Source organism: Vombatus ursinus, unplaced genomic scaffold (assembly GCF_900497805.2).
Source record: "Vombatus ursinus unplaced genomic scaffold, bare-nosed wombat genome assembly UNPS02011572.1, whole genome shotgun sequence".
In the NCBI taxonomy this organism is placed as follows: Eukaryota; Metazoa; Chordata; class Mammalia; order Diprotodontia; family Vombatidae; genus Vombatus; species Vombatus ursinus.
Genome location: NW_020951350.1, coordinates 4,807,835 through 4,820,497, shown reverse-complemented (window position 1 = coordinate 4,820,497; position 12,663 = coordinate 4,807,835). Strand labels below are relative to the sequence as shown.

Here is a 12,663-nt window from a genome sequence, read left to right as displayed (position 1 = left end):
ACACACACACACACACACACACACACACACACACACACACACACACATCCCTACTACTCATATCCTGCCATAATGGCTTGCAATGAAAACAACAGTGATACAGTGAATGAAAAACAAGAATAAGGGGTAATAATTACTACTGTTTACTGGTACATGCTGAGTGAACTATCAAAATTCAATCAACAGAAAATTAAAGTATCAAAAAATCTCTCTTAAGGTTTCATTTTCATTCTAACAACTTTCTGTCAACAAAAAACTGCAAAAACCACCTTGATAAATTCTTTATTTTAAAAACTGCTTAGCCAGATATTTTTAGTTCCTACTTATTTTACTCTCCAAAGTGATCACATTTCAACTATATTAAAGAATTGCTGTCAAATGTCCAAAATATTAGTAATTGAAAATATGACCTTGTTTTAGCATTCTTGTACATCAATATCAGGATTTTATACCCATTCCAAAAATTTGGGGAAAGGATGAGAATAAGTCATCAGATTTGGTATATTACTTCTAACTTAGGAAAGAAAAGCTCACATTTGTTTACATATAAAAAAAAAGAATATTAAGGGCATGAATGCAATGCTATCAGGCCTACAGTTATACAGGCCTTTTTATATAATCATTCACAGTATGAAAGGTATATGTACATATATGCATATAAGCATACATACACACATATGTGGACCATAAAAAATAAAAGATGGAATGTTTCAGAAAAGAGAAAAATGCACAGAATGTAAAAATAATCATGGCTATAGTGGGGTTGATATGGCTGGTGAAAAAAACAGTCCATTTCTTAAAAGGAAAGTCTCTAAGTTTGAAGCTATGACAGTAATAAAATGCAAAACAGTATGAAAACAAAAAGCAAAAAACCCATAAGCATCAAATTTGGTGGGAAAACATTAAGCAAAAAGGATATTAATAAAAATGCATTTCTTATGATCAACCAAATCTTCACTGACTTAATGATACAAGGTGCATAGTCATGAAAATCACCCAGATTTTTAATATTTGTATTAAAACAGTTGTCTCCCTCCCATCCACCCAGATTCAATTCATGTTTCCTGCAGAAGTATAACACCACTGCATTAGAAAGTACAAGAAATGAAAACAGTGAGTACAACTGATATCGATCCATTGACTTTTATTACAAATGTACTTGATCACTTGGCTTCAAAAAGTTTAAATCAATACCCTATTTTCTGTATGCTAGTACAAAGCAGACTGTTTTACAAATTAAATACCTAAAAATTTGACAAAAATATTAAAATTTGATGAAAAACAATTATAAAAATTCTTAATCTCTCTTTTTAAGAAAGGAGGCAATCTTCTCCAGACCTGTTACACAATATTAATGTTGACAATTTTTAGACTAGGTAGCTAAGTTATATTTTGTTGTTAGCATACATAGTTCTTGGACTAATAGTTTTTATTGGTATGTAATTCAGTTAATTTCCTGAATGCCACCTGATTGAAATGTAATCAACTATCTTTAATTTAATCCTAATTTACACTTACTTTGCATAGTTTGCAAGGGATAAATATTACACTACAATTAATAGTGTTGTTATAGTGCTATTTTAAAAGGCAACAATGTACTTGTTCCCAAATAAAAATAATTGTCTACTTTGGATAAGGGAAGGGTTAAAATTACTAGCAGCCTTCTGCAGACCTGAATAAACAAATCAAGATAGTAATCCATTTTTACTATAGCAACTCTATTCTTTAAAAAGTATTTGTAAAATCTTGAAAACAAAACAAAACAAAATACTGCTAAAATTTATACTTTAGTTAAACTTCAATCCCTTTTAGGGAAAACTAAAAAGTGACACTGTCAAGGATTTTTGTTGGTATGTTTTGGTTTAGAGACTCCATGGCTTTTGAAAAGCTAGAAAACAATATTTTTTCTCTCTTATTGTTTCTTTCTATTTGGCAAATATTCATCTATCCTCCAATCTGTATTTTATAGAGTAAAAGCCAACATGGCTTTTCTTAGGAACTTCCTTTGCTGTGAAAAAGCACGTATAATGATTTCTGTACAGTTCTGGTTAGTTAACTTTAGCTCCCTCTGTGGCTGGATGACTGCTACTCAGCATGAAAAATGTGAGGCACAAATCAACAGTGGCTTTTAAAATAAAAGAGTAAACATCACCACCACCACCACCACCAACACCACCACCACCACCACCACCACCACCATCACCACCATCACCACCACAATCACCACCACCACAATTGGTATTTAAATCTGGTGGCTATTTTCCTCTGGGTTGAATTACTTGACAGTGTCTCATTTTAAAGAATGTCAATATTGCAATGAATTTCAAGTTTTCTTTCATACTCAGGCAAATATAATTTGACTAAGCTATTGGACCATTATAAGACAAAGCAGATCATTAAGGAAAATAAGGCAATACTTGTCAGGAATTGGTTTTGTTTTCTGTTGTTTTTTTTTTCCTTTGGCACATTTGATCATACTGTCTTCTTTGAGTTACACATATGGTCAAATATACCAATACCTTTATTGTTCTAGCATAAACAGGGTTACCATTTTAAGAAAAACAAAAGAAACAACTTTCAGCTGCAAAACACTGAGATACTGAACCTTAGTAAGGTACCAAGCATCTTGGGGGGGGGGGGGAAGAAGGGAACAAGGATAAACCCATGCAACAAGAGCATCTTTTCCATGGTCACCATGTAAATCTTAGTATATCTATAGGTGGATTCAAACAAAAATCCACTGACTGCAAATCAGACACCATGCACAAAAACTTGCTAAGATTGTGTTCAATCAACTCTTATAGCATAACTAGAATTGCACAACCCATATACTTCTATCTGGTCCAATTCCAAAACAGAATCTGAAATCTACAGTCAAGGTTTCCCTTAGGTAATTCCGACCCTAAAGAAAATCTTGTGAAAGAACTCTCTTCTCTATGGTGAGAAAGGTCACTTTGCCTAAATTTGACTTGGTTTTGCTGACTTGCACTGCTGGCACTTATAAAACACTGATGCAGAAGTATTCCAACCACCTGTGATACAAGGCTTAACTTTTTAGACCTACAATAAACCAGAAACAAAAATCAAAGCAAATCACTTTTCTAACTAGAAACAGCACAGATAATGCAATCTTTTCTATATCACAGTTGAAGTACAGTGAACAAACTGCTCAACAAACTTTAAAACAACAACAAAAAATCCCAGGTCGTTAATCAATGTTTACATGCAGGTGAAAAGCATTCCAAATGACTCACATTACGTACTGTCAAAGCTTAATTCTACTACTTGGAAATAAGAAAAATGCATCTTGGGGAGAAAAAAAGCAATTTAATAATTTCCAGTGATCTTTAAGTAAAAGAAACTCCTAACTACTGTAAGGTCATATCATATTTAACATTGCAGGAATACTAAAAGCAAATTATTTAAAAGAGAAATGCACAGTACAATGGAAATAGCTTGTTTATCCAACAAATACAGTAGATCTCAAAAACAAAGAAAAAACACAACCAGGGAACTTTAAAAATATAAAAATAAAACCAAATGAACCAGCAGAAAAGTTACTTTAGACAACTTTTTCACCTTCCTAGGCCAATGCTTTACAATCATTGAGAAGCACAGATACCTTCCTGTTCCTACAGGTGGTGTCTTCTATATACAGCAGTTAGATCTACATGGTTAGGTTTCTCAAGAAACAAATTATTTCATCCCCAGAACTTTGAGTCAGACAAGATTCTCCATTTACTTAAATGCTTTCGACAGAATTCTGAACAAAAATGTACTGTTTAAGGCATCTTTTTTATAACATTTTCTCTTCACTCAATGATGATAGTCATGCAGCAGTTTAATGATAAAAATATATTAATATTTTACTATACAGCAGCAAGAAGTTAGTTGTCAATTAAAAGCACACAAACGTCTTTAAAGGAAAACCTGTAAAAGTCTATAGTTACAAATAACTTCAGTTTGGAGGACAACAGCTGACAAATCAGTGCTCTCCTAAGTTCTGCATTTTCATACCCTACACCTTGAATATAAGAGTTACAAGAACAAACTTGATAGGAGGCTTGTACACTTGGGGTCACAAATACACTTAAAATAATAATGTAGCCAGTAATAACTAGCACCACAGCTACATGGAAATCCTTTACATACACCAACTTGGCTTTCACTTTTATATGAAACTCAAAATCCATGGCTCAGTAGGATAACTCTATAATTGTGTTGCACTGGTTTCTAACAGGCCTACATAAATTAATAGCACTGGCATAAATCAAAGGATAGCTTCAGACCTCTTGCAAGTTTAGGAAACAGTGCTAGTGTCAGTGACCACACAAAGACTCACTACCTGTTGTCCAAATACAGGTTCACTGGAAATTGCTGCACATAAAGTAAGTACTTTAAGTCTTTCTACACATAATAAAAAAAATATATTATGAACAATACAAGTACATCTCATATACACAATAATGACAATACGCCTACTTAGTTGTAAACCAAACAGGAGCAGAAAAATATTATGGGAGGAGATATTCTTTTTTTCTTTTTTCTTTTTTTTACTATTTGAATAACTTTGGTTCAAACCGTAAAAATCACAACTTAGCAAATTTCATTTAAATGCCTTTTTTAATAATTTTCTTCATGTTCACAGAAGTTTCACTGACCATTTTATATGTTTAAGGTCCAGATGCAATGCATATTGTATAAAAGAGAGCACTTATTGTTTACCTTGCATGAATTAAACCTACGTACCTTTAACTCTACAAACTTCTGCATAACATTTAGACAAAGCTCAGACACAAAGCATGCCTAGCCCTCATATATATACACATCTCTAATCACAGGTATATAGGGTGTCAAATATACTATAATAACCTCCATGTAAGGTTTGAAATTTGGTAACAAAATGAGAAGAAAAAACTAAAAATATTATTTTACGTGTTCTAAAATATCTCTTTTTTTGTGCTAAAGTCAAATGTTAGCTCAACATGAAAAGGACTTTTTTTAATATAATTCAGCAATATTATAATCTTGACCATTTTGCAAACACTTTTAATAATAATAGCTTAAACGTGTACAAAAGTTCTTGGTTAATTAGGGAAATAAACACTCAGTTCTTTATATTTTTTAATCAAGTAGGAAACACAGTTCATATATAATGTTATTACTTTTTTGTTTTTTTTTTTGTTTTGTTTTAGCAGCTGCTTACTGTTTTATATGGTGGATAAAGTGGACAACATCCAGCGATGGGTGGCAAGTCAAGAAGAGAAACTGTCAGTTGGTGGAGGTTCGGTGGGTGGTGGGTGCTCCCTTGGAGTTAACAGTTACATTTTTTTTTAACATTTTTTAAATTTTATTTTCTCTCTTTCTTTATAGTATAGTTTTTTCCTCTCTGTTTGTGTGTGTATGTGTGTTTATGTTTTTTACAGTTTGATCAATCTTCCTCCCCCTCCTCCTCCCCCTGCAGCAGCAGGGTTGCTGCTGCTGTATCCTCCTGCTGCTGCTGCTGCTGCTGGTGGAGCTGCTCGCAGGCAGCCCGCTTCTCTCTCTGCTTCTCCTGGATCTTCTTCATCTCCTCGGAGTACTTGCAGAAGGTATGGCCGAACTTGGCCCACACTTTATAGGGGACAGTGATGGAGTTGCGGTAGGTGGGCTTCACTTCGCTCACCCGCATGAACACCCCGTACTTGTTGGAGCCCACGTCGAAGAAGAAACGCTTGTTGTCCACAGTCAAGGAGGTGCCCTCGGGCAGCTCGGCCGGCTCCTCCTCCACGCCATAGTCGTCGATGAGCTTGGCCAGGGCGTCACGGAACTCGATGAGCCCCTGGGCCGGCAGGGCGATGGTCTGGCCCTGCGTGGAGCCCAGGCCGGGCCCCCGGTTGACCGTCTGGCGGATGCGGAGGAAGCGGCCCCGCTGGTTCTCCTTGAGATCCATGTAGTACTTGCGGTTCTCCCGCACCAGGAACTCGCTCTTGAGCGCCCGGCGCGGCTCATCCTGCGCCTGGGCCAGGTCCGGGGGCTGGCTGGGGCCCAGCTGCGCGTAGTGCTCGATGAAGTCGCCCAGGTAGTCACGGAACTCCACGGCCACCGACATGGAGAGCGTGAGGCGGCTCTTGTTGCCCCCAGCGCCCACCTCGGCGATCTTCAGGAAGCGGCCCTTGGCATTCTGCTTCACGTCCAGGTAGAAGCGCTTGTTCTGGATGTCCACCCGCTTGGAGGCCAGCTCCTGGGTCTCATGCTGCAGCCCCCCCGGGGCCCCTCCGCCGCCCCCGCCGCCGCCGCCCCCGCCGCCGCCCGAGCCAGAGCCCGGGTGCCCCAGGGAGCCGCCGGAACCCAGTGCCGCTCCGCTTTGCTCGCTGCCACTGTCTCGGTCCGCCATGATGCTGCCGCTCAGCCGGCCGCCCGCCGCCGCCGCCGCCGCTGCCTTCCCTTCCCCCGGCTCCGCCTGCCGCCGCCGCTGCTGCTGCAACCCCCACAGCCAGCCAGCCGATCTCGCGAGATCTGAGGGAAAAGAGACGAGACAGACGAGACCCGGTAACAGGGCACTGACTCCCCGAGTACAGTAACAGGGCGCCCTACTGTACGGCGCCCGGCACGTGACCCCCCGCGCGCTCGCTAGCGCTCACTCCCCCCTTTTTATCCCCCCCACCCTGCCCCAGCCTGCGAGGCAGCGCCCACCCCCCCAGCACCCGGGTCCGGGGGGGGGAGGGGAGGGAGAGGGAAAGGAGGGAGCTGGGACGCGTCGTCGCCGCCGCCGGGCTGGACCCCTCCGCCGCCACAGCCCGCAGGGGAAGGGGGGGAAGGGGGAGCTGCCACCATCCGCAGAGGGGAGGGGCAAGGCTTCAAATAGGTCAGCGCCGGTTCCGACGTCCGTCGGGGCCCAGGAGACCCGGGAGCGGCCTCCCCGGGGCCTGCGCAGCCACCTGGTGGGAGTGGGAGAGAGCCCGAGGCAAGGCCATTCCCCTGATTCCCCCATCCACCCAATCTAAAGTGCGGTGAGGGGACAGGCCCCGCTCCGGGTTCTCCTACCGCAGAGCCCTGGCCCCGGAGGCGGGAGACCGCAGGAGGATGAGGAGCCGCCCGGCCTCCCGGAGATAGAGCAGAGGCCGCCAGCGGAGCAGCAGACACCTTGCCTGTCCCTCCCTCTGTCTCTCCCCCTCCCTCTCTCTCTTCTCTCTCTCTCTCCCTCCCTCCTCCCCCTCCCCGCGCACGGCAGCGGCTCTGGCCTCAGATGATCCCGCTCCCCCTCCCCCCAACCGCAGCCCCGCACCGCCCAGTGCACCCGGGTGGGGGCACTAAGGGAACAGAAGGAGAGGCCGGAGACGAACTGCTGAGGGCGCTTACAGGTCCTCATCCCCTCTCCTTTGCCCCCCCCAAATCCCACCGAACCCTAGTAAGTTGCAACCAGCCCCTTATAGGACAGCACTGCACAGCCCCCCACCTCCATCAGCCCAGGGAAGGGGGGCACCAGGCTCAAGGGTTGGCTCAGCTTAGGTTGCAGACCAGCTATGCAGCAAAACCAGGGTACCCTGCCATCAAACGCAGGAAAGAGTGGGTTTCCAGAATAAAGGAAGAATCAGAATAAAGGAGAAAACCAAACCAGCTTTAGGAAATCCACTCTATAAAAATACCATCATTTGAGGAGAAGGGGGAAACTACATCTCTTTGCCAAAATTCATTAGGGCAGGTCTGAGTCCTTTTCTGTCCTAAGATCAGGACTCTCCAGATGTGGCAGGCATGGACTATCCCTCTCTCCTCTCTAAATCAAACAAACAAAAAGATCACTTTTTGTCTTAAGTGAGGGAACATGACAAGTCAATGCCTGTGTAACATCGGGTCCTCAGATGATGATGGAAAAAGGAAGATGTCTTAGGAGAGTAGTAGGAAAGAGAGGAGGACCCAAAAGTCCTTGGTTCATCTTCTAAGTCAACAACCAAGGACCCATTCCCTTTCTCTCCGGCAGAAGACATTTCCCCCAGTCCTTTGGGAGGTTCTGAGAAAACTGGGGCTCCCTATCCACACTCTTCACTTCCTGAGGGGCCTAATGAAAGGAACCCACAACCCAATCCTTTTTCTTCAATGCTAAGTGCAGGAGGAGGGTTTACTACTCCTTTCCCCAGCAGAAAGAAGAGACCAAAACCTGAACAGGTTTCTCAGAGACCTGAAGGTTCCAGTGCCCAGCCCAGGACTGCCTTCTCAACTAAGCCTTTCCTTCCCAAAGCTCAGTTGTGATGTAAGAAGGGGCAATAGGAAACCTCTACTAAGTATGGGAAGGATCTACAATCAAAGGGGCAAGAATATCAATGAGATCATTTTGGGGTCCAAAACCATGTAATAGTCCCTTCTCTCTAAAGTAGGCCTGTCATACCTTACTAATCAAGGGCCCTTGTACCTAAATAATCAAGAGTCCAACTCTCCTTGATTGAAGGTAAACTACTTAAACCCAGGCACTCATTCCACTGATATAGGCTATCACCAAAGTAGTAGGATTCAAATAGTTCCTGATATCAAGAACCAAGTCCAAAAAACAACTATGTGTGCCACCAGCCCAGAGTCACCAACCCATGCCCTGGGCCAATCCAATCCAATAAACATTTATTATGTACATTTATTATGTACCTACTATATACAAAACACTGAGCAACAGGTTCTGGGGGAATGGCCTCAGAGAAGGGAGAAAATTCCCAGCTCCGTGTCAAATACAAATTGTTTTCTCCAGATGAGAATTTTTCAGGCATCCCAGTAGAGATACAACACAGAGTCCTTCTCCATTCTCTTCTGTCCTTTCCCACCCCTCCCTGACGCCCAGGGGAAGGGGAAACTAGGTTCTACCTCCTCTACTACCTTTTATACAGAAAACCCACTTGCTTGCTCCCTTGGAGGGGTCTAGTCTCTATTATATCAGCAACGGCAAGGAAATCGACAAAAGTGCTCCATCAGCAATGATCAGGACCCTGGATAGACCTGGGTCCCTTCCCTTTAAACAGAGATTTGCCTCCTGTTCCGTATCCTATACATTTGTGATAGTGCTCCCAGGTTGAGCTTTGGTAGCTAGAGAATGGGGTTTTGAGCAGACAGGAAACTGGTACCTTCAACTGGGTTCCTCCACTTATTTGGGTTTTCCTCACATTTTCAGAGAAACCATTTCCCTAGCAGAGTAGGAGAGGGCAACAGAAACGCTAAGGAACCAACACCCCAATGGACAATCTTCTCTAGGGAGGCCACAGAAAAAGGAGTTGGAATCACAAATCCTTTTCCCATAGTTTCTTACCGCCATAGTTTTTGCTTTGAGAAACAGAAGTTGTGTTTGGGGATCCTCAGATTTCCCCAAAAAGCAACTGTAGCCCCTAGACGCTCAAAAAGGTCTTGTGTCCTCAAGCGGGACCGTAAATACATTGTTCCCGTCAAAGCAGTTTTCAAAGAGAGGACGAGATGAAGCCCATTTCCTCCGACCCCATTGATGCAAGTTTCAGAGGAGCCCCAGGGAACAGAGGCTAGGGAGACCAAAATTGGGAGGAGACAAACTACCCCTGATACAAGCATCACCACATTAACAACAACAACAACAACACAACAAAAACTGCAGGCATTTTATACCAGTTTTCCTTTCCAATATTCCTACTTTACGCTACAGCCAAAGAGAGAAAGGAATAATATGTATCATCATAAAACAGTTCAATTATAAATCAAATAAAGCAAATTTTAACTGCTGGAGTAGGAAAAAAAAGAATTTCATGCAAATTCCCTAAGGGCAAATGGTTCTAATGTTAAGGGGAAAAAACTGGTTCTCTCTACTCTAGAGATGCCTACAGAGGCGCTCTGAAAAGAATGAATGTGATTGAAACTGGGTATGATATTTACAACGAAAAATTGTTCAAATTTGATTAGAATTTTGAACATTGGCTTACAGTTGGCATTTATATTCCAAATAAAAAGCTTATCCACTTAAATAAGAGAAATCTTCTCCTTTGTTAATTATCTGAGCTTTATTCATCAGGGCGACTAAAAGATGCCTCATATCCAATTATTTATATTTATTATATTAAAGTGTCAGGTATAAATTAAATATGTACAATTGAAATAAAATTGAAAATAAAACAATAGAGAAAACGATATTTAAAATTAAGAGGCTTAAGAGACTCAATGTTAAAGAAGAAAGGGACTTTATCAATCTATCCAAGCCTCTGATTTGATAAATGAGGAAATACAAGTTATCCTCCCAAATTGTTTAAGTGTTTGATTTTTCTTTAAGGCTTGCTCATATTATTGCAGGTGGGAAGCAAAAGCAAAAACCTGTTCAGTAAACAGTATTAAGTTTACTGAGACTATTTTATTGTGCAATTTTGACTGATTCTAGCTTTTAAAACACCTTTATAAAAAAAATAGGTACGATTGCCCATATAAGAAAAGCAAGCTCTGAATACATAAAAACCAAAAGAAACCAACTCAATTCAACCAAAAAGAAAAATGAGACAGGAGAAGGAAAGGAAGATTATTTGATTTTCAGACTTCAGGGAATTTCAAAATTAACAAGTTCTACTTGGAATTTAAAAAATTAAAGTCAACATATATAGTTAAAACTACAAAACACTAGTAAAAAAAACCCCACATACCTACCTTCCTCCTATCTCTTGCTTGTGGAGTTCCTTAACCAAAACAAGTTATCTTGATTAGGATATCAACATTTTATAATGTGCACAGACAAAAGCAAAACAAGAACTACCGATTTTCATGAGCTACTTTAAAAGCAAAAGAAATCAAATCCCTGACTTAAACCAAATAGTTATCTGAAAATCTGACATCACAACTAAGATATTATATTAATGATACTCAATATGGGGGGCTTGGCCACTTCGTTTAATAACCAGGAAGTATAGGGAAATTTTGGATACATTTTAATATTTCAAAAACCAAGAAACACAGTAGTTTACTTCCTTATGAAACCATTATCAAAACAATTGTCTTATTGCTCCAACCAATTCTTCAAAGTTCTACCTCTTCAAGTCTTTGTCATTCCAAAGGTTCATGGTTAAATTTTTGATGTGAGCATTAAAAATCTGAAAAGAATTCATTTATGTAGTACTACCACATGTTACAAAATGCCATTAGAATCGTTTGAAGAAAATCGAGCAATAAATACAATATTAACACAAAGAAAATTTCGGTAACCAATTTATCAGAGCAGAAGGAGTACCCAGAAGGACAACGCAGGATACAATTTTTTTAAATATTCAGACTCCTGCAACCCATCCTTTCTTATTTTATGTTTTCGTAGTTATTTAAATTGTTTTCAAGATACTCAAAGGAATTAAAAGTTCTAATAACACTGAATACTTCAATTCCCGAAATCTCTCTTGATATTTATAAAAAGCCCAAATTTGGAGGGTAACAATGAGGGACCTGAAGGAAAAGATTCTTTTAACCTCAACAAACGATGGCAAATCAAATTCTGCTTTCCCTAAATTACTGAAACCTTCCCGAGAGGCAATGAGACGTCTCCGACAGGCTACCAGAAAAATCGGTTTCCATTCCAGAGAGCCTTTCGTTGTGGTCAAAGGCCCGAGATTACCGAGGGAAAACAAGAATGGACCCACGAATCCAAGGATAGTGGAGCGACTTCCCCCAAGGAGGTAGACACAATGGCTTTTAACCACCTGAGCTCACAGAGTTTTGAATATTTAGCAACATCACAAAAAGTTCCCCTCGAGCCGTTCTGTAAGCCCTCGGCCCGGCCAGTAGGCATCAGGACCTAAGCCCAAGCAGTCTCTGATCTTTAAGTCGAAAGCCGTCACTACCAAACGACGGGGATACCAAGGCTGTCCGATATCCCCATAAGCTTTTCTCTTTCAGAGATCTTGACCTTCTTTGGACAACCCGGCACCTGACAGGAAGGCAATCCAAGCCTCCTACCCTGCCCAACACTGACAAATACCAGAAGGTAGAGAGAGGTAACGGGGGAGCAGTCGGGCTCCAAGCCCACGGGTGCTGAACCCCTAAAGCAGATTGGTCTGTCGGCCCTTGTCTATCTTCTGGTCTGGCTTGACACAAGCTGTCAAAACCATTTCTTTTTAAACAACGTTGCAAGGAACTGTGTGCTGAGTTAGGGTCAAAAAGGAGCGAAATAAACGATAGCTTCTTATTCCTACTTTATATTTCCCTTTTCCCCACCCCCATCTCCTTCAACCTCCTCGGTTTAGAGGGGGAAGGAAGAAAGGATCCTCTGAATGGAGGAAAGGTGAGCAGGGGCACCACAACCGGTGGAAAATTGGGAAGAAATCAGGGATAATATTGAGAATTTAGTGTGAATCAGCACCGCTCGTGGTCTTGAGGGTCTGGGGGAGTTTGGGGAGATGAAGTACGTCTGTGTGTGCGTAAAGGGAAGTAGTGGTAGTAATGAGGGGTGTTACAGCCTCCCTCTCTGAGAGGGCGGGTGCAGAGATGTCTGCAGTGATTAAATAATAATCATGGAGAGAAGGAGGAGCAGGGGTGGGCGGTACCCGCTCCGGCGGGTGCACACGCACCGAGCGGCGGGGTTTGGGGTGCAGCTGGGCTGCTGCAGCAGCGGCGGTGGCGGCGGCGGCGACGACGGCGGGAGGGGCTCCAGGCCGGGTTGGGGGGGGATGGGAAAGACAACGCGCGAGGGGGGGGGGGCAGAATAGAGAGAGG

The 12,663-nt window shown here is 42.2% G+C and overlaps 1 protein-coding gene across 1 annotated transcript; it reads right to left on the bottom strand.

Annotated features, from left to right (window-relative positions):
- Positions 1-1,127: 1,127 nt before the first annotated feature.
- PURA (purine rich element binding protein A) lies at positions 1,128-6,391 on the bottom strand. Its single transcript, XM_027856515.1, has one exon. It carries the CDS (start codon positions 6,374-6,376, stop codon positions 5,432-5,434), a length of 945 nt encoding a protein of 314 aa, XP_027712316.1. The 5' UTR covers positions 6,377-6,391; the 3' UTR covers positions 1,128-5,431.
- Between the last annotated feature and the right edge of the window lie 6,272 nt (positions 6,392-12,663).

Bases quoted from the DNA above. Each gene is read 5' to 3' on its own strand.
- PURA (XM_027856515.1), bottom strand. From the start codon at position 6,376: ATGGCGGACCGAGACAGTGGCAGCGAGCAAAGCGGAGCGGCACTGGGT.